The sequence below is a fragment of the Lepisosteus oculatus genome, chromosome 6, assembly GCF_040954835.1.
Source record: "Lepisosteus oculatus isolate fLepOcu1 chromosome 6, fLepOcu1.hap2, whole genome shotgun sequence".
Taxonomy (NCBI): Eukaryota; Metazoa; Chordata; class Actinopteri; order Semionotiformes; family Lepisosteidae; genus Lepisosteus; species Lepisosteus oculatus.
In genome coordinates, this window is record NC_090701.1 from 24,971,890 (window position 1) to 24,992,995 (window position 21,106).

The window sequence follows — 21,106 nt, forward strand, 5'->3', positions numbered from 1 at the left end:
TGGATGAGTTCCCTTGTAACTGCTTTATGCTCTTGAAGGGCTTACTCACTGCTGCATCCCTAACTACTTTGTGGATTTGGAACCTTGGGATGCTAACAGCTGTCACCAGCTTACTGATTGAGATGAACCTTCTATTTTCCTCTGTCTATTTCCAATTGAACCCTGTCTTAAACTCCCTTCTAAGTTTGGGAACCTTATTGTTCGTAATTCAGGGCATGATGAGAAGTATCGGTTTCATGTTCTACTCATGTTGAAACCTACTTTGTACTTCCAGACACCTCTGTGTTGTGATGCAATGACAGTACTTTATGAGAGCTGCTTGTCCTTTAACCTGAGATCTCCCCCAATTCTTCCTTTGTCAGGCTCCCTCTGAAATTTGTAACTTATGACCTCTATCTTTTGCCAGAAAACCCTATATCATTCTGGGGTTTATTACTGTCTGAATCTTAACCTTATAACCAGACCAAGTTACCTTGCCCCTTCCAGGATAGACAAATTCCTTCCAGGATTAACCAGATGTTGTTAACTCCTCAAGGGGTACCAAGGAGAGAACCTTATACTGCTACTACAACTGGCATATTGGCATACCTGACTCAGCAGCAACTGAGTCTGCTACTAAGTTTTCTCTCTCCATTTCCTGTATAATCCAGTGCCTGGCCCGACACTGCTAGGACTGCTTCTCTCATGAATAGAGGTTGTCTTTTTAACCCTTCTAGACATGAGCTTTTTCATAGAATTCTAGCGCCTAACATGGTGGTGCTAACCGAGGCCTGGTGTCACGTTAACACTGAGACCTCAGCTTCTAGCCCGACAGAGCTCAGTTGAAGGGTGCCAACCTCCCTCTCCACCCAACATTTGACTAAAGCCCTCTACTCAGAGCCAAACCATTCCTGATTAGACAAACCTTTTGAACAGTCTTGAGAAATGAGCAGATTTACCTTTGGACTACTCATATTGATGGTTACTGGTTACTGCCTTTCCTCTTCCTCGCTCAGGTTCTCTTCTGATGTTCTCTCTCCCTGATGAAGTTCTTCCCTTAACTTTGTTCACCCAGAGGAAGTTATTGAACCCCTGTGTGCTCTGTGCTAGGATGTGATGGAAGATCAAGGTTATTCTGTGACTCTTTAGCAGTACTTGTTACTTTAGCCCCCCTTCCCAATTTTTTGTCATTTTCTATCGAAAGAATTGTATGCTATATAATCATTTGCATTTGTAGTTAAGTATGTCACAATCTTCCAGCAGCTGACAAATACAATAAACAGTAAATTCTACAAACTCTGGAATTGATAAGTTGGTCTCGGATCAGCTGAACACTACACTATGCCTTGGAAATCAAGGAGGCTTTGTTGCATTTACATTTTTTAAAGCTTGATGCTTGCCAGTTTTTGTACCTTTACGTTTATCATGTAAATAATTTCTTTTTGCAGCAAGGAAAATCAGAGATGCCAATAATGTTTAAGTTTGTCTAATAATTTGTTAATTGATTTTTCAGTGTCATTACTGACACTAAAATACTGTATATTCCTGCAATAGAAAGTTAAATATATAAAAAGTATTAATATAGTGGTATTTAAATGGTGTCATTTATAATGGAAAAGATAAAGGTTTGTTCCATGTTTAAAAGAAAACACAAAACGTTTTGCCTGTAAGAGAGAAGGGGAAAGTAGCAGATATATAAAGAGGAACAAAGACAGAGTAGTGACAGATTAGCCCCCTCCCCTTCTTAACATTTCTGAAAATGTAACTTCCAAGGATGCAAGAAAACCTCTGACGGTATTACCTTTCATCATTGCCTTTTAAATATTTTTGTATGTGCATTCTCATTACTACTGTAATTGCTTCATTAACTTAACAAATTCCCATTGCAAGTTTTTTACTTAGATATTTACAGCAGAGAGTGTGTCCTTTTTAAACTGCTATGAAATGCACCATGTTGTGTTTCTTTGGGAAATTTTCCTTACCTCATAAACTTGGCTTTTTATTTCTATTGCACTATAATTGGATGTTTTAAGTAAAAGAATAACCTGTTAGAGCTTTACTGGTGGTTAAAGGTTGGTTGCTTTGTCAGCAGAGGGTAATTATACCCAAGTCTAAAACCTCTCCATTGAATACCTGATAATATCTGTGTATCTTTCCCTGAATCAAGGCTGGAATGTATTCTTCATCTTAGTGGTAGAGATAAGAACAACCCCTGACAAATTTATGTAACTGAATATAACTTCTATAAATCTGTAAATAAATTTGAAGTAGTTTCCATAAATATTCAAATTCACAGTTATGTGTATAGAAATGTCTTAAGTAGTTTTACCATTAAGGAGTATGCAGCATCTGTGACGGCCTACATCAGTTAGTGTATAGATGACGTCACTGTCTCCAAATCCAACATCACACTGGCCAACCAGAAGCCATGAATGACTGCAGAGGTCCATGCACTGCTAAGAACCTGTGATGCTGCATTCAGATCAGGCGACAAGGCAGTCTGTTACGCATTTCACACGCGTCTCTGTCCCGTCTCATTCCCACATGCACTGTGTTTAACAAACGCTAACACCGCAAGTAATTTACCTATCACCGTTCACTCCCGTCACTACTTTAGTTCTCCTCTTTCCTCACTTCTCCACTCACTTTTGCTGATTCTCCTCGAGCTCCCAAGTACACGTTATTTCATTTCTAGTTTATATTCGGTATCTGACCTTCTAATTTGCCTCTCGTTTTCTATTTCGTCTCGCATTTTGGATTATTGCTCTCTAGTCATCTTTGTCATTTTCTGACCTTCTTGCTTGTTTCCTGGAATATGTTTTTCTTAGCGATTTGGATTAGTGTTCTCTCTCTCTCTTGAGTCCTGCACAGGATCCATACCTCCTACCTGCCCATTGTTACAGAATAGTGAGCACAACATGGATCCAGTGGACCAGAATGGCACCGTTGCCTTTTTTCAGCAGCAGTCCCAGGTTCTTGGACAACTGACCGCCGCGGTTCAGCGCCTAATGGACCATGCCAACAGACAGCGCCCGTGCCAGCCCCTCCCCTGGCTGCTGCCGCTAGCCTGTTACCCCTCCCCACTCCGGAGAAATTTGAGGGAGACCTGGCAAGACTTCAGAGTTTTTTTGACCTAGTGCCTGGATGGCTTTCCACCTTCGCCCGGACTCTTTCCCCACTGACAGAGAGAAGATCGCCTTTATGGTCTCCCATCTCTCCGGTCAAGCCTTGGACTGGGCTACTACCCTCCTCGCCCGGAATCTCCCAGTGACTGCCGACGCCAACCATTTTTCTGCTGCCATGCAGTCCATTTTTGGTCCGCTCCATTCCCACCATTTAGCCATCTCCCATCTCACCTCTCTCAGGATTATGCCATGAAATTCCACTTTTTGATGTCCCAAGTCCCCTGGAATGAAGAGGCTCTCATCCACCAGTTCCGCCGCGGATTGTCTGATGCCTTTCAGAATCATTTCACTTACCTGCCACTCGACTTTCCCTCCCTGGAGCACCTTATCTCCCGTCTTGCTGAGATTGATATCAGACTTCAGGAATACAGGTCCCAAATTTCAACCCCCCTCCCTTTTCGCCCTCCGCCCCTCCCCATATGACCCCCCTCACCAGGCTGTCTTCTGAGGAGCGACACTGCTGGCTCTGTGAGGGGCGTTGCCTTTATTTATTGTGGGGCATCTGATCATCTCCAAGCCTCATGCCCTGTCTGCCCCCCACCCCCATACTTCCCCGCCCTCCGCTAAGATCAGTATCTTTCCCTCCTCCTCTTCCTCCTCAGGCCTTTTTTTTGCCCGCACTCATTTCCTGGGACGAACTTCAAGAATCTCTTCTGGCTTTTGTCGACTCAGGTGCCGAGGAAAACTTCATAGACTCTGGACTCACTACTACCTGGAACATTCCATTTCTCCCTGTTTCACCCCCTATCCACCTCCTCACCCTTTATGGATCCCCTCTGGCTCTAGTTGAATGGTAGACAATTCCCCTTACCCTTCGCATCGGTGCCCTCCAGACCAAGAGCATCCAATTCTTCCTCCTCCACTGTCCTTCACGTTCTCTGGTTCTTGGATACCCTTGGTTGCAAAAGCACAACCCCCACATTTCCTGGAACTTCTGGCCTGGAGACCCCATTGTCGTTGTCGGTGCTGCCAGCTGCCTCTCAGACTTTCTTTTGCCCACATCTCCTGTGGCTCCCACCTGTGATCAATTGTGGTGATTTGTATTAATTCAGAATAAAAGCAGCTGTTTCCAGAGGATTTCATTGCTTGGAAGTGCATTTCAAAGCAAAGAATCCACTATGTGCGCAAAGGTGCTTTCAAAAGAACTTTGAGATAAAGTTGTGGAAAGGCACATGTCAGGAGATGGATATAAAAAGATTTCAAAGGCTTTAAGTATCCCATGGAGCACAGTCAGGACCATCATTACGAAGTGGAAGGCATATGGTACCTCGCAGACCTTGCCTAGATCAGGCTGTCCCTCCAAACTGGATGACTGAGCAAGAAGGAGACTGATCAGAGAGGCTACCAAGAGGCCGATGGCAACTGTGAATGAGTTCCAGGCCTTTATGGCAGAGACTGGTCATCGACAACAATATCACAAACACTCCACAAATCGGTCTGTATGGGAGAGTGGCAAGAAAAAAGTCACTCCAAAAAAATTCCACATCAAGTCTTGTTTATATTTTGCTATAAAGCACCTTAAAGATTCTTTGGCCAAGTGGCAAAAAGTGCTGTGGTCAGATGAGACCAAATTTGAACTTTTTGACTGGAATGCAAAACGGTACGTCTGGCAAAAACCCAATGCATCTTATCATCCAAATGGTTAAAACCTTAAAGTAGAACTCATTTCCAAATGAAAGAATGATATTTGGCTGATTTTACTGATATTAAAAAAATATATGCCTAATGGTATTTTCTAGCATAATGAGTTAAAAGATGAGACATTTATGAGCCCTATACATTCTCAGCTTCAGAAAGCAGTGAACCTTGATAGAGTCCCAGTGTGTAAATTCATTAAAAATATAAATAAAAAAATCAAAAACTGAAGACCTCAGTTTTTAATCATATCATTAATAATGAAACTTTCTTCTCTGTCTTTTACTTCAAAAGCAAAACTCACAGAGCAAATTCATATGGGCAGCTGCATCAGCATGTGTAAGCTGCAAAGGAACAAGTAAAAGGTTTATTCCATGCTGAAAAGAGAAGAAAGGAAACACAACGTTTCAGCTGTGGAGCCTTCTTCGGGTGTGACTAAGACAGGGCAGACAGTATATAGCACAGGAGAGTAAAAGCCAGGAGAGTGGAGGAGGCGGGAGCAGGGGAGAAGCAGGTGGTGCGAAGTCGAGAGAGGTATGAAGTCGAAACCTTTAAATGAATGGAGAGGATTAGAAGAAAACAGGTCTGTTGTTGAGAGAAGGCGGAAGGTGTGAACCAAGTTTCAGGATAATTTTAGTTTCTGATGTCTTTCTGCTATAGGAGTTAAAAAACGTTCTTTGAGAACGCAGATGCAGAGAGATCCATGTGATCATGGCTGTCAGAGGTGTAAATTCATTATCTCTAGCTTGTCTTGATTCCGGTTCATTTTTGTTTCCAGGGTGTAACGCTTAGTGATTTCAATAAGATCGGCTTTGACATGGTTTTGATGAGTCCTCCTTGCCAGCCCTTTACCAGGTATGTCAATCAATTATTTTCACTGATTTGTCAGGAAGAAGACAGACTTAATTAAAATTGTCTCACCTCTTTTGTAAAGGTGATGACAGTTGCATGTGATGGATGTTTGTTTTAACTTAAGATTAAAGAATCTTTAAAGACTGTGATCTTCAATTTTCAGCATCGAGAAAGTAAATCACAGATTTATGACCCTTATATTTTGATTAATGAAAGGTCTTGTGTTTTTTTACCATCAGAATTGGATTGCAAGGGGATGTTTCTGACCATAGAACAAAGAGCTTTCTCTACTTCCTTGATATTCTTCCAAGGTAGGCCTGCTGCTGAATTATTTTGACTTTGCAATATTATATATTCTTTTCTGTTCATCTTTTATATTGAAGATATAATTAGGTGGCAAGGCGGTGGCACAGGAGTTGGAAGTAGCATTCTGTTGCAGGATGGTAGTTAGTTCCCTATCCCATATTCCTTATCCTGATTCGCAACACATACCTGACACTACAGACCACACTGTCCGGCCAGGGTGGGACCTGTGCAGGATGCCATAACTAACAGGCAACGTATAAGCACTACAGGAAGTTGCCCACTGGATTTATGTCATGTGTAGTCCACATAGGCAATGGAGTGCCTCTGAGCTATAATAGCCAGCTTTATGTATCCATGTACCCACCTTTTACCAATATGTTTATAACCCATGCTGATGGCAGCTGCCTGCTTTTGAGAATCATTAGAACAGGGTTACATAGATTTTTACAGTTTTTTTTTTAATGGCTGAAGCTAAATCTGACACCTGGCAGATATTTTCTTGGTTTTAATCGAATTAAAATTTATCTTTTTATAAATGAAAAACAATTTCATTTAATTGTAAAGTAGGGTTTGTATTAAATAGTTAACATTTAAGAACATACTGTAAGAGCATAAGCATGTGATGAAGAAAAGGCCTTCTGGCCTATCTAACTCATTTGGTAATTTGTATCTAATTGAACATTTTCTAGGAAGAAACCCAAGTTGTGATTTCAACCACATGCCTGGGTATCTTAGTCATTATTCCCACAATCCTTTGTGTAAAAAAACTATAATAAACTTTATTTTATATAGTGCCTTTAAAGGTGGCTTCTCAAAGCGCTTTACAGAACAATAAATAAAAAGAATACACAAGATAAAACAATTACAATACACAGAAGAGACCGTGGATGGTGGTACTAAGTATAGTAGGAGCAGAGGGGTAAAGAATGGAACCAGTTAAGCAGTGGTTCTCAAACTGTGGTACGCGTACCGGCAGTGGTACGCCAAATGACCCTGGAACTGTGTCGTGTGCGCTGAAAAATTGGAACAGGTTTTCATATTTTGTATTTTAATACGTGTCGAATACACAGCCTACGTACTACGATACAGTGCGCGCTAATAGTTCAGTGGACACAAGAGATACTCTGTAATTCTATACCACTCTATAGGAATGCGTGCTATGGATGCAAATGACCAATTGTATTTAAAAAATGCTACTGTATCTCCAGCAAATAGGGAGAAAGGAGAATGTGCGTGATTTTGGAACAATGCTAACGTTGTAAACACAGGAATGCATAGAAATATGTGCTACGAACGCAGGTAATCTTGTGAGCACATGAAAGCGTGATAACAGAAAAATATTTAAGAACTGTTCTAATTTGAGAAAAATACACCGAGCGTCTCTGTGCTTCGCTCCCATGCGCATGAAATAAAAACTTTAAATAAATACGGAAATAAAAACGGAAACGCGGAAAAATGCAATCTTGCGGATTGCTAAAGCAGGTAAGCTACACTATTTTTGAATAACCTTATTTACCGTTGGCAAAAGAGCTGACATGTATTATGTGTAGAGAAAAAGCTGCTAAACAGCTCGACCTGCTGCCCCCCTCTATGGAAGCCCGTTTCCGCCAGGGAGTAAAAAAAAAAAACGCGCTATGGTATCTCAGAATTCCGACTTAGTATCTCAGAATTCCGACTTAGCAACTCAGAATTCCGACTTTATATCTCACATAGCCATATGTGAGATATCACTTCGAAATAGCCATATTTCACTGTCTGTCCTTTTGTTATTGTAACGGATTCGGGTTCTCGGGTTTGTGCCCTCGCCGCTCCCACCCTAGTTTCTGCCTGAATTGGGAGATAAAGTCGCAATTCTGAGATGCTAAGTCGGGAGTTTTTTTTTTTACTCCCTGGCGGAAACAGGCTTCCATACCCCTCCCCCTGAAAGACAGTCATTCATAGAATTATTGAAATGAAGGATTATATCAAAAGTACACTGATAGAGCGCGTTAAGATGAGCAGATGTTTTTCACTGCAATTAGATGAGTCTGTAGTCGATTTGGCCATTTTGCTCGTTTACGTTAGATACGAGTTTGAGGGCATGTCCCATGAAGACTTTCTGTTCTGTAAACCGCTACCAACAGGAACTACAGGAGAGCACATATTTCAGCTTCTGAATGAATTTATTGAAGAGAATGGCCTCGACTGGATAAAATGCGTCTGAGTTTGTACAGACGGTGCTAGAGCAATGACAAGCCGACATAACGGTGTAGTTCCACGAATTAGATAGGTTGCTCCAGAAATTAATGTACGCATTACAACATCCACCGTGAGACCTTTGAAGTCAAGAAAATGCCTGACGATTTAATATCTGTTAGACTCTGTTGTGAATTGTATCAAGGCTCGAAAATTTGCTCAACTAAACAGGCTCACCACTCTCACTGAAACGGTGCTTTTTTATTAGTTGTTGTTAATGTTTTTTTTTCTGTAAAACACTTTGAGAAGCCACCTTTAAAGGCGCTATATCAAATTAAGTTTATTATTATAATATTTATTATATGTATGTGTGAGTGTGTGCACGCGTGCTCATGTTGGTCATTGAGAATTTCTGGGGTTCCTATGAGAAGATGACTTGTAGGTGGTACTTGGATGCTTTGGTTGGATTAGGGGTTGTACTTGGTCCAAAAAGTTTGAGAACTACTGAGTTAAGTAAAGGCTCTTCTAAAGAAGAAGGTTTTGATTCTGGATTTGAAGGAGTTTAGAGAAGGTGACTGTCTGATATCCTTGGGCAGAGAGTTCCAGAGCTTGGGGGCATAACAGGAGAAGGTCCTGTCACCCGTAGAATGTAGACAGGCTTGGGGACAGTCAGGAGACCAGAATTAGAAGAGCAAAGGTTGCGAGGTGGGGAGTAGGGCGATAATAGTTCAGACAGGTACTGAGGTGAAAAGCCATGCAGAGCCTTATAGGTGAGCATGAGGATTTTAAAGTCCACACAGACTTTGTCAGGAAGCCAGTGCAAGGACTTCAGGATAGGAGTAATGTGAACATTTGCACTAGACATGGTCAGGATTCTGGTTGCTGAATTTTGGACATACTGCAGTTTGTTAAATGTAGATTTAGATACCCCAACGAGTAGAACATTACAGTAGTCAATGTGTTGATCAGCTTTTCAGCCAAAATTAATGATAACATACGGCATAGTCTAGCTATATTTCTGAGGTGAAAAAAATATGTTTTGACAAAATGCTGCATGGTCGAATATTAAGCCAGAACTGAATATCACCCCAAGGTTTTTCAATTTAGACTGAAGCTCGAGTACACAGCCATCTACAGATAGGGTTACAGGATTGGCTTTATAAAGTTGATGGGGGTGCCAATAAACATGACCTCAGTCTTGTCACAGTTAAGATGAAGGAACTTTTGAGTCATCCACGTTTTAATGTCAGAGATGCAATTAGATAGAATAGAGACAGCCACATCAGTGTCAGGTTTGGTATGGATGTATATCTGAGTATCATCAGCATAGAAATGATAACTGAGGCCATGTGATCTTAAAAGCTGACCAAGTGGAAACATGTAAATGCTGCAGAGCATGGGCCCCAGTATTGAGCCATGAGGAACACCAGACTTAACAAGATAATTTCAGACTTTTACCCATTGAGAGAGACAAAGTGACAGCGATCAGTGAAGTAAGACTTGAACCATTTGAGAGCAGTGTCAGAAACTCCAAACACAGTCTCAAGACGAAACAGTAAGATGTCATGGTCAACAGTGTGAAGTACTGAGATCAAGAAGGATGAATATAGAAAGAGAACCCAAATCAGAAGCTATTAGAAGATCGTTAGTGACTTTGACCAGGGCAATTTTTGTGCTGTGAAGTTGATGGAAGACAGATTGGAGGGGTTTGAAAAGGTTATTTGCCATGGGGTGGTTATGTAACTGAAATGTGACAGCATGTTCTAGGATTTTGGGGCAATGGGGCAGAGAGAAGTGAAACAGGACTGAAATAAAGTGGTGGGAATAGGATCTAAAATAGATGTGGTGGGTTTCATGTGTGTAACTAGTTTATTGAGGGATGCTGAAGAGAGAAGTTGGAGAGAAGGTAACCAGAAAAGTTGAATAAGGAGGGAGGAGGTATGGAAATGATATGCGTAGTGGAGAGAATGTGATGCCGGATGTTGTCGATTTTGGAGGTAAAGAAATCTAAGAACGTGTTGCAAAGTTGCAAACCACGGCCCGCCAGCCAGTTTTAACCGGCCATTGAGGTAAAAAATAACTTAGTCAGTATTTGCCATATTCCACTTTGTTTGGTGCCGTTTTTTCTTACATTTCATTATTCGTGCCATTAGGTGGTGTATGGACGTTTTACCACAGTGATTCCAAACTGTGCATCGCGCCACCTAGGGGAGGCGCCATTGTCGGTCAGAGGAGTCTCAGGTATCACCAGTCAAAAATTTTAGTACAAGCAAAACCCGCTGTTGGTGCACACAGAATGTGTCAAATGACACTGGCCGCGAGAGTCGGCAGTCTGTAAGCAGCATACCAGTTGACCGCGGCTTCGGTGTTTCATGTTTCTATGAGTGGTCATTTTGTGAGTTTTGTGTTACACAATCACAATTGAGAGGTTTTTAAATATGAGTAAAAAATGTGGACATGGAGCCCAGTTGTAAAGAGAAACAGAAACGCAAATGCAGAAAGTATAACGACAGTTTCTTGAATTTCGGTTTCACATGTACAATTGTGGACACTGACAATATCCTCAGTGTGTTGTCTGTCTTAAAGTGTTGGCTGCTGAGAGCATGCGCACCAATAAATTGAAATGCTATTTGGAAACTGTTCACAGCAGTTTGATAAGTAAGCCTCGTGAGTATTTTTCGTATTTTTTCATCATACAAAGTAGCATACCGAGTAGCACAATGCAAAAAACCTCATACTATTGGAGTACCAAGGAATAAGCAACAGAGCTCTGTTGTGCTTTGCTTTGCAATATCCTGCATTTGTGGCCCACTCTACAGTTTCAAAATTTTATGTGGCCCTTGGGATAAAAAAGTTTGCCCACCCCTGCTCTAGAGGGTCAGAGGAAGAGAAACAAGATAAGGAGGACAGAACAGAATTTGCAAACCTTGTTGTGGATATTTACAGAGTGTGAGGGGGAAGTGTTAGAAACGGGTTATTCCAGATTGAAGTGAATAGCTAAGTGGTCAGAGAGGCCTAGATCAAGGGAAGAGCAGTGGGAAACAAAAGAGACATTTGCAATGATTAAGTCTAGGGTGTGTCCTTTATGTGTAGGGCTACGAACAAATTGAGTAAGATCAAAACATCCAAGTAGAGAAAGGAAGTCTGTAGTCAGACTGGATGGCCTTGAGTCAATGTGTATTTTAAAGTCTCCTAGAATAAGGATCCTTTTAAATTTAAGACATAAACGTGAGAGGAGATCAACAAACTCAACTAAAAAGGTTTTGCTGGGTTTGGTCTATAAACTGTGGCAATGATAGTAGATTGGGGGATAGAGACATTAAAAACAAGGCACTCAAAAGAAGAGAGAGGAAGTATAGTAATGGGACTTAAATTGTAAAAAAGGTTGTAAATAACAATGATGCCCCACCTCTGACTGAGAGACACGGAAGGTCAAACAAACCATACCCAGGAGGGACAAGCTGGTTAAACAGTAGTCCATCGTTTTGTTTGTGGCAGGTTTTGGTTAAGCACAGAAAGTCTAGTTTTGGACTGTAATCCTGTTTAAATGCATTTAGGCATAATTTCCATGTGCATGTTTTTTAAATGCACTTATGCATAATTTTCCTTTTGTCAATGCCTTTGAAGAATTTCAATATTTGGATACTTTTGAATACTAAGGTCAAGAAAAGTTTAGATCTTTTAAGCCTGTCAGTGTAGGACATTATCCATTATCCATTATTTACAGTATTACGTGTTCATTGTACTAGTTTAACATAATATAATTTGATTTAAATTTTCCACCTTTAACTATATAGGTGAACATTTTGCTCACTTTTTTTAATGCTTCTTCACATTGTCTTCCTATTTTTTAAAAAATAACTATTTTACTAACTATACCAGTATACAGATAACTGAGATAGATAGATATATATTATAGAAGAACAATAGTTCTGATGTGTATAAATCTGTATTCCACTAATTGTATGTACTACAATTGTACTAGTATGGATCCATACACTACTAATTGTGTAAGGCCAGTGTGAGCATTCACCCCTTCTAAATCCAGTTTGATAACAATGAACTGAAAGAGAAGGGTTAATACAGACATATTGACCGGATACAATAGCACTGCACTGAGAGAGAGATCCAAACATAAGGAAAACATCCAGACTTCAAACAGTTTAGAATCAAACCCAGGAAACTTTGAGCTTTCATGCCATGACATAAACTATCACTCTACTGTGCTGCACACAGAAAGGAATATGATTATTGCTTTCCTAAATGTTAAATGTTTAAACTAAATATAGTTTAAAGGATTGTTAATCTATCACAGCACCACCATTATTTTTTTAAAGTGCGGGAAGAAAACCTGTTATAAATTAATTGGCATTAAAAGCTGTTGGGCATTTAATAGGTATTGTTGGGTATTTCTCTCAAAATGCCCAATTTGAGAGAAACTCTTAAATTTAAAGGTATGTTATTTTTAGGATAATTTCTATGAATATAAAATAATCATTAAAGGAATGTGAAATTTATTCTGACCTTGTGAATATCTTGAGGCAATAAAAAATTACTTCAGGAAGTCAGAAATCTCAGATTGACATTTTTAATGCAAGTTGAATGTATTTGAGTGTTTAAGGAAGGTTTTACTTCATCTTTAGGTTCATCTTGGCAAACAATGGAGTTACATTTTTATTTTTTTCTTCTGCAACTGTTCCCTTTTCCATAGACTCAACAAGCTTCCCAAGTACATTCTACTAGAAAACGTCAAAGGTTTTGAAACATCCTCTGCAAGGTAATTTGAGAAAGCTTGAGTTTTCCTGTTAGTAGGTGGGATACCACGTGAGGTCTCTCAGCACAAATTGTAGTTTGGAATAACTATAGCTCTGTTAATGTTAGATAAATTATATTTTTGGAACTGCCTTGTTGGAATGATATGTGCCTATGAGATAAGTTTTGTAATGTGGTTTAGATATGATGATTTTTTTCCCTTCAGTTACCAGACTTAGATAAATCTAAAAGTTTAACCCATCTACTGGTCATTAATTACAGATGCAGTTCTTGATACCAGCTTTTTGGTTCTTACTGGCTTTTCAGTTGTACCTAGTGGAAAACTGCTATAAATAATTAGGTATATTTTGTGTTTTGCAGGTTAGTCAGTTTGAGTTAAAAGCAGAACTATGCCAGCCTTGAAACAATTCTTTATTTTGTTGATAAACAAATACATTCTTAAACTGTCTCATGAAATATGGGTTCTGTATATTTTAAAATGAGGAGATGAAACTGTGTAATATTCTTTTCACTTGGCTTTAAATAACCACATAACTTACAGTTACATGAATTTGCAAGTTGAGAATATTAAATATTTCTTTGTGCTGCAGGGTAGGCAATGAACAGATTGAGAGGTGGAGGCTGCTGTAGACACAATGCCATTGCATCCTTTATCGTTTTAAAAAAGCCTTTTCAAGAAGAATGCTCACATTGTGAAGTTTTTTCAAACAAAAGAAAACATGTAACCACTGGAGCCACTCAGAAACTTGTTTCTTAGAGGCCCTTCTGGCTCATGATCTATTTGCTCATACAACTGGTCCTCTGCAATTGGCTCCATGGTGCTCTGGTTCAGCAGCTTGTCCCTGGTGAACTGTATGGTAGCTGCATCATACAACTGATACACAGACAATCATGTTTAAATGTGGTGGAGCCCAGCTGTCGGATATCATGATTTTAAGGTCTAACAGCTGGCTCCTCTCAGGCAATGATTGAGGCTCACTGCTCACTGGCTTGAAGTTTGCTGGTTCGTATCCCGCGGCCGGCAGAGGAATCCTACTCCGTTAGGCCCCTGAGCAAAGCTCTTTACCCCAACTCCACCAGGGGCGCTGTATAAATGGCTCCCCCTGCGCTCTGACCCCAAGCTTCTCTCCCTGTCTGTGTATCTCATGGAGAGCAAGTTGGCGTATGCGAAAAGACAAATTCTTATACAGTAAATTGTATATGGCCAATAAGGTGATCTAATCTTTTCTTGTCACACTTGATTCTGCTGTGTAAAATAGGTTTAGATATGAACTTAAAACCATGAAGGAACTTATGATAGAAAATGGTTCCGTGAACAACTGAAATGGCCTTTTTTGGCTTTGACAGCTAAATGATCTTGGTGTTTAAAGAAACAGAAGAACATTACTTTTTTACCTAAATTCTTTCTTTGCCTCATTGTATCTTATTATTTATAGAAATGTGCTTGTGAGGACATTAGAAGAGTGCAAGTACACATATCAAGAGTTTCTGGTCTCTCCAACATGTGTAAGTATGGGAGGTCTTATCCTACTTCTGTTTCCAGGTTGTTAATCACGAAGACCTCTTGGCTGCAAGTGCAAATTGTTTACTCCCCCCCCACCCCTTTTATTATTGTTTGTTTTTATTTTTCACATTAGTGATGTTGTTTATTGGTCCTACAAATTGACTGTTTTAAAACTTTTTTTTTTCTTTCATGAGAGCACCATGTACTGGATTCTGTATTCACTGCTTGTTTGGATAACATGGGAGTAAAAAGTCAGGGTTCACCTTCAATGAACAGGGAATTCATTCTAAGTGTTCAATACAGTGGAGCGTGCATGGTTTATCCAGACTGAAATAGACCTTTGGAAATGTGTCGGCTTGCAACTCACTTGGACAGTCAAAGCACCAAAGATAGAACTAAAAAGAAAAGAGGAAAGGCAAAAACTGAAATGATAAATTAAAAGGAGGCCTCTACCGTCCGTGATATTAGGAAATATACACTCATTGCAGAACAAACTGGACAACTGCAAGCAAACAACAATTATCTAAAAGGGTACAGGGTTAAATCTATCCTTACTTTTATAGAGACATGGCTAAACAACAGGTCACTGACCAGGACTTGTTTAATAATATCCATCCTTGTTCCAATACACAAAAGACAGCTGAATACATACAGTGTTATTAAAAAATTGGATTCCATCTCTGCTGATGCCCATGAGTTTATTTTAGGTGATTTTTAGCATTGCTTTGCCATATCACATAACAGATTGATTATTCTCTATCCCTGGCCTTGGTGCTACTGACCATAATAGCATCCTGCTTACCCAAGCAGCTAGTCATTTGACTGCATCAAATGAGATTCTCTTATGACATCATGCTCGGAACTCAATGAGCAAGTTGAGTAGAATTTCTTCATTCTTACATTCTGTGTTGATAAAGAAATTCCCTCTATAATACCATCACTTTTTATCTGAATAATAAGCCTTGGTCACAAAAGGGCTCAGAGCATTCTGAAAAATATAAGAGAAGAGGTTATTCCACTGTGGTTATTTACTCAAGGAAAGAAAACAAGTAAATTAAGTAAAATAAATAAAATAAGTTTGCTTGCAATTCAGCAAGCTAAAATAACATAGAGGAGTATTTAAAACAAGACAATCTGAACAGCTTGGCAGGACAATAAAACAGTGGCCTCAGTGAAAATCTAGGAGGGCCACAAATTCTAATTCAAATTCCTAGTAGATGGAATTAGCAGATAGACCATACATGCTTAGAGGAAAAAGAATACTTTTTGAAATGAGTAAAAAATATATTTTAACTCAACTCAGTGATTTCCAACAGTTACTTAATCCAGGAAAAACACTGTAAATATCAACTTGTACAGTCTCAGACTGTTTTAAAAAGATTCAGGTCAACAAAGACCAGGCTGACCATCACGGCTGACCAGGTGAAGAAGGAGCACCAGAGGCTGCACCAGGGTAAGGCCACAGGACCAGATAACATCTGTCCCAGAGTTCTGAGGGCCTGTGCTGATCAGCTGAGCAGAGTGCTTCAGCGACTGTTCAACCTGAGCCTGCGCTTGGAGAGAGTCCCTGTGCTCTGGAAGACATCATGCCTGGTCCCGGTACCAAAGAAAGGGTGCCCCTCTGTCCTCAACAGTTGCACTGACTTGTCACATCATGAAGACACTGGAGAGGCTGGTCTTATCCCACCTGAGACCCCTGGTTAGCTCATCACTGGACACCCTACAGTTCGCCTACCAGCCCAGTATTGGTGTGGAGGATGCGATCATCTACATGCTGCAAAGGGCCTACTCACACCTGGACAGGGCTGGCAACACTGTAAGGATCATGTTTTTCGACTTCTCCAGTGCCTTCAATACCATCCACCCCTTACTTCTAAGGATGAAGCTGGAGGAGATGCAAGTCAATGCCTCCATGACCTTGTGGATCACTGACTACCTGACAGGCAGACCACAGTCTGTGTGACTTCAGAACTGTGTGTCTGAACAGGTAGTGAGTAACACAGGGGCACCTCAAGGGACAGTTCTTTCTCCATTCCTCTTCACCTTCAATACTTCGGACTTTAAGTACAACTCAAAGTCATGCCACCTGCAGAAGTTCTCAGATGACTTTGTAATTGTGGGATGTATCAAGGGTGGGCAGGAGGAGGAGTACAGGGGACTTGTCAGCAGCTTTTTGGAGTGGTGTGGGGAGAACCACTTGGAACTGAATTTAACAAAGACAAAGGAACTGGTGGTAGATTTCAGGGGGAAAAAGTTCAAACCTACTCCTGTCTACATCCATGGGAGTCGCGTGGAGATGGTGGACTCGTACAAGTACCTTGGAGTCCACATCGACGATAGACTGGAATGGTCTAAGAACATCAAGGCCATCTATAAGAAGGGACAGAGCTGACTTTATTTCTTGAGGAGGCTCAGGTCCTTCAATGTATGTAGTAAGATGCTACATATGTTCTATCAGTCCGTGGTAGCGAGTGCCATTTTCTACGCAGTGGTATGCTGGGGCCCTGGGATTAGAGCAGTGGATTCTAAAAGGCTGAGCAAGCTCATCAGGAGAGCAAGTCTGTCATTGGGTCTGACCTGGACCCCTTGGAGGTAGTGGCTGAGAGGAGAATGGTGTCCAAACTAGAGGCCATCATGGACAACATCTCCCATCCCCTCTATGACAGGCTTGTAGAAATCAAGAGCACGTTCAGCAATAGACTGATTCATCCACGGTGCAACAGGGAGCGCTACAGGAGGTCATTCTTGCCTTCTGCCATAAGACTGTACAACGCATGCACCTTGCGTCTGGGCAGAGGCAACATTGACAATGACCTGTTTCTGGACTGAACATATCTACACATCTACTGCTACATCTGTTCTCTTTCTTTTCCCGTTTCCAACCGTTTTTTGTGCAATATATGCCAGGGACCCGTGCAATACATTTATATTTATATCTATATCTATATTTACATCTATATTTCTATTCATATGTGTGATACAATTTTTCTGCGTACTGTTCTGTTCTAGTTTGTTCTTTGTGTGTTCGGACTGTGAGTCACTCTTTTAGTGACCCCTCACTGTACAGATTGTATTGTATGTATTGTACAATTATTATTATTGTATCATTCGTTACACTGTGGCTGTGTAAAGCTGCTGTTGCACTGCAATTTCCCTCACGGGATCTATCTATAGCAGCAGGTCCAGATGGAATATGTGGCAGAACACTTAAGTGTTTGTTCAATGTGGATCTAGTTTCAATGTGGATTTTAAAACCCTGACGAGAAGAGCATTTTAGTAGTTAATTCAGGAGAAGACAAATATGTTGATTAGCTTTTCAACAACATTAAGAGATAGCATAGAATGTAGTCTGGCAATATTTCTGAGGTGAAAGAATGATGTTTTGACAATATTTTGCACATGTGGGTCGAATGCCAAGCCTGAATCAAATATCACCCCCAAGTTTTAGTCTGAATTTAGCCTGAATCTCAAGTACAGATAGGATTACAGCATTGGCTTTACAAAGTTAAAGGGGGGGGGGGGGGCATTAACCATGGCTTTGGTCAAAATGAAGGACATTTTGAGTCATCCATGTTTTTCTTTTTCTTCTTCTATTGCTTCACTTCACTCAGTCAGAAAGTCAAAAAACATTTTCTAAATGTTGTCATCCTCAGTTCTAAAATTAATGGAGAGCCTTTAAGACCCCGACACAGCTTTATGCCCAGCAGATCCTGAGGAAGCCCTGTGCCATCTTTCATCCTTCACCAATTTTTGACCAGTTTTACCTTCAGGAAGATATTTTTGCTTTTCTTCAGTGCAAGACAAATAAAAGTAAATTTAGGTTTATCTTTGTTCCAGAGACCATCAGGCTTGCAAACAATGAATGTAAAAAAGTTTGATCAATATGACATCTATTGAGTAGAGCGCCCTCTGCAAATGAGCATATACAGTACTTTAATACCTTCTTAAATATTTACACACAGTTGCTTTCAATCATTGATATGGTCCATTTGCTATTATCTATATATTTTTAGTTCTAAGTAATTGGCCCCTGGGCATGAATAAAGTATTTTTCAATTGAATTATCTAGTATTTCATTTTTTTTTTGCTTAAATCTCACACCCACACACTCTTAGCCTTTTGTTGGTGTTGTAAACAACTGCAACAAGTGTGTGTGATGAAAACAAAAAAAGTGTCATTGTGTTAATATTGATATAAAATTAGATGTAGTAAGGATAATTATAAAAGGTGAACATGTTGTTCACCAGCTATCACTATCAGCATGATAGTGTTAGAAGAGGGGGGTTAAACATACAAATATATAGCTATATAATTAAATAATTGTGACCCGCACTTATCAAAGATATGCCAAAAATGTTCCTGAGTGGTGGATATAGTTTGAAGCACCAAAGTTCTTTATCCTCTTGTACAGCTCTGGTGAGAAAGTAATAAGAGTCAAACTAGAACAAACATTTATTTACTGTAGCACAGCTAGACAACGCACAACGTTAGATGACAAATTATAGGCAAGCCATCTCAAGAGGCCTACATTACGATGTTCCCCAGAAACCCAAACAGCTCACATTACTGGGTTAATATAATGCCTAAACAGGCCAACAACAGAGAAACCTGGGTCCTGTTAAACTCTTCTAAAAAAACGCAAAACTCTGGTAAATCCATCTGGAGATTTCTTTATACTACAAAGAAAGGAGGACAGAAGTATCTAAGAGCTCACCTCTTTCTCACTTTTCTAAGGACTTTTATTCATTTTATTCAGGCTTTTATTTTTAAAGATGAGTAAAGATTTCATACAAACACATGCATTTTTGGTTGGTCAGTAATAGTTTGTTGCTATATATAGTAAGGTGTCAACAAGGTCAGGAAGTTATGCAGTTAGGTCAGTCTTGGGCAATTAACCAAAATCCCTAATAATCTAGATTGCTTTCATGTTGCTGTATCAAGTTTAGGATACATCAGCTACACCTCCACTTGAGAGACCTTGAAGAAACCTAGGCTAGCTGGGAATGCACAAAACAGTAAAACAGTTCTTGAGGGCTTAATTGTTAATTCCTAACAGGCAAAGGTTCCTTCAATCCTAAGTAAAACAAAATACGATCCAAAGCTAAATCTCCCTTCCTGTATTACTATATTTCCATATTGTAAAAGTGCATCACTAATCCGGAGAGAACATCTTTAGCCTGGAAATTCCTCATAAATGAAGTTAGACTTTGCTAAAAGAACAACAAGCTCTCTTAAACAAGGTTTTAAATAGCTAGAATGTAGTTTATAAAGCTAAACCGAATAAGGTCCTCATGCCTGACATGCTTTCTTTTCTCCCTCTATACCACTCCTCTTGCTTCCCTGCCGGTATTCTTATCCTGTTATTTCTGGACTGATGATGACTGTTAATGATTTACCAAGGAGTTTTTAGGCCCTGAGAAGTGTAAATGGTAGCTTTTATGATCATTGTAACAATAGTTCTGAAAACAATTTCCTTTCTAATGTACTTTGTTACATACGGAAATAGCAATGATAACAAAGTTATAATTTTAAATGATGTTTGTCAAATGTCTTTTTATGTAATCTCTGCTGTTAAAAAAATGTATGAAGTACTTTCCCATATGTACTGTATTTGAAACAAACAACAGTATTCCTCTGTACATTGTACATGTTTAACTTTTGGAACAAACACTTGCGATATTCCATTATACCTCTAGGGAAAATCAGTCCTAACTAACTCATTCCTAACTCTGATGCTACATGGGGATTATCTGTTTTAATTTTAATAGATTGGGATTCCGAATGCAAGGCTGCGCTACTTTCTGATCGCTAAGGCACCACCAAATTTGTTCTCCTTTGAAACAACTGTGGAGGTAGGAGATTTTAATTTTATTTCTCTGTCAAGTGGTGCCATATTAAATTGTAATAGGTTTATTCCATACTGAAAAATAGAAGAGAGAGAATACAACGTTTCGGCCGTGGAGCCTTCTTCATGTGACCACCTGAAGAAGGCTCCATGGCCGAAATGTGTTCTTTTTCTTCTTTTTTTCAGCATGGAATAGACCTATTACTTGTTCCTTTGCAGCCTACACATGCTGACGCGGCAACCCACCTGAACTACTACCGCCATATGAAATTGCCTACAGTTTCTGTGTTAACCAAAATAATGCAAATTATCTTTGAATCAACTGTTTAATTTACAGTTGTCAGAGAGTTATTAAATTCAGTTTGAGAGTTGTTAAATTAAATTAAATATACAGATGTATTAAATTGTCATGCATCAAAATATATTTGCATCATTTTCTAAAGCTAATTACTTCATTTCTTTATATGAAATTGCTAATCTTACGTATTTTAAGTTTTTAAATAAATAAGCTTGGTCCTTTTCAGTGTTTATGTACAGTGCTTTGCAAAAGTTTTCAGATCCTTGCACAGTTTTTACATGTTGTTGCTTACAGTCGACAACTTAAAGTTTGGAGTCATTACACTTGGAAGTAGCAATTAATAATTGTTATATATACAACCTACTAGTACTACTTGCTCAAAGCATCAGGTTTTGCTCAAAGATTCTTCAATATTTGGCTCCATTCATCTTCCTTTCTATCGTGACAAGTTTCCCCAGACCCTGCCATTGATAAACATCCCCATCATTGCAAACTTACTACTGGCCCTTGGTAGACTCTCTGATCTGATCTTGCTTGGTCATCCATTTTGGATA

The 21,106-nt window shown here is 39.7% G+C and overlaps 1 protein-coding gene across 5 annotated transcripts in view; it reads left to right on the plus strand.

Moving 5' to 3' along the window:
- trdmt1 (tRNA aspartic acid methyltransferase 1) overlaps nucleotides 1–21,106 on the plus strand; it is a 39,716-nt gene that overhangs the window by 10,878 nt on the left and 7,732 nt on the right. For 3 of the 5 annotated variants that reach the window (XM_015354478.2, XM_006634335.3, XM_015354477.2), the window contains 5 exons: nucleotides 5,578–5,654; nucleotides 5,891–5,962; nucleotides 12,844–12,909; nucleotides 14,342–14,411; nucleotides 20,178–20,261. In XM_015354478.2, the coding sequence (XP_015209964.2) occupies nucleotides 5,578–5,654; nucleotides 5,891–5,962; nucleotides 12,844–12,909; nucleotides 14,342–14,411; nucleotides 20,178–20,261 (369 nt within the window). Of the gene's footprint in view, nucleotides 1–3,380; nucleotides 4,765–5,093; nucleotides 5,334–5,577; nucleotides 5,655–5,890; nucleotides 5,963–12,843; nucleotides 12,910–14,341; nucleotides 14,412–20,177; nucleotides 20,262–21,106 lie in introns of those variants that run through there. The other 2 variants (XM_015354476.2, XM_069191091.1) reach the window with 2 other exon arrangements.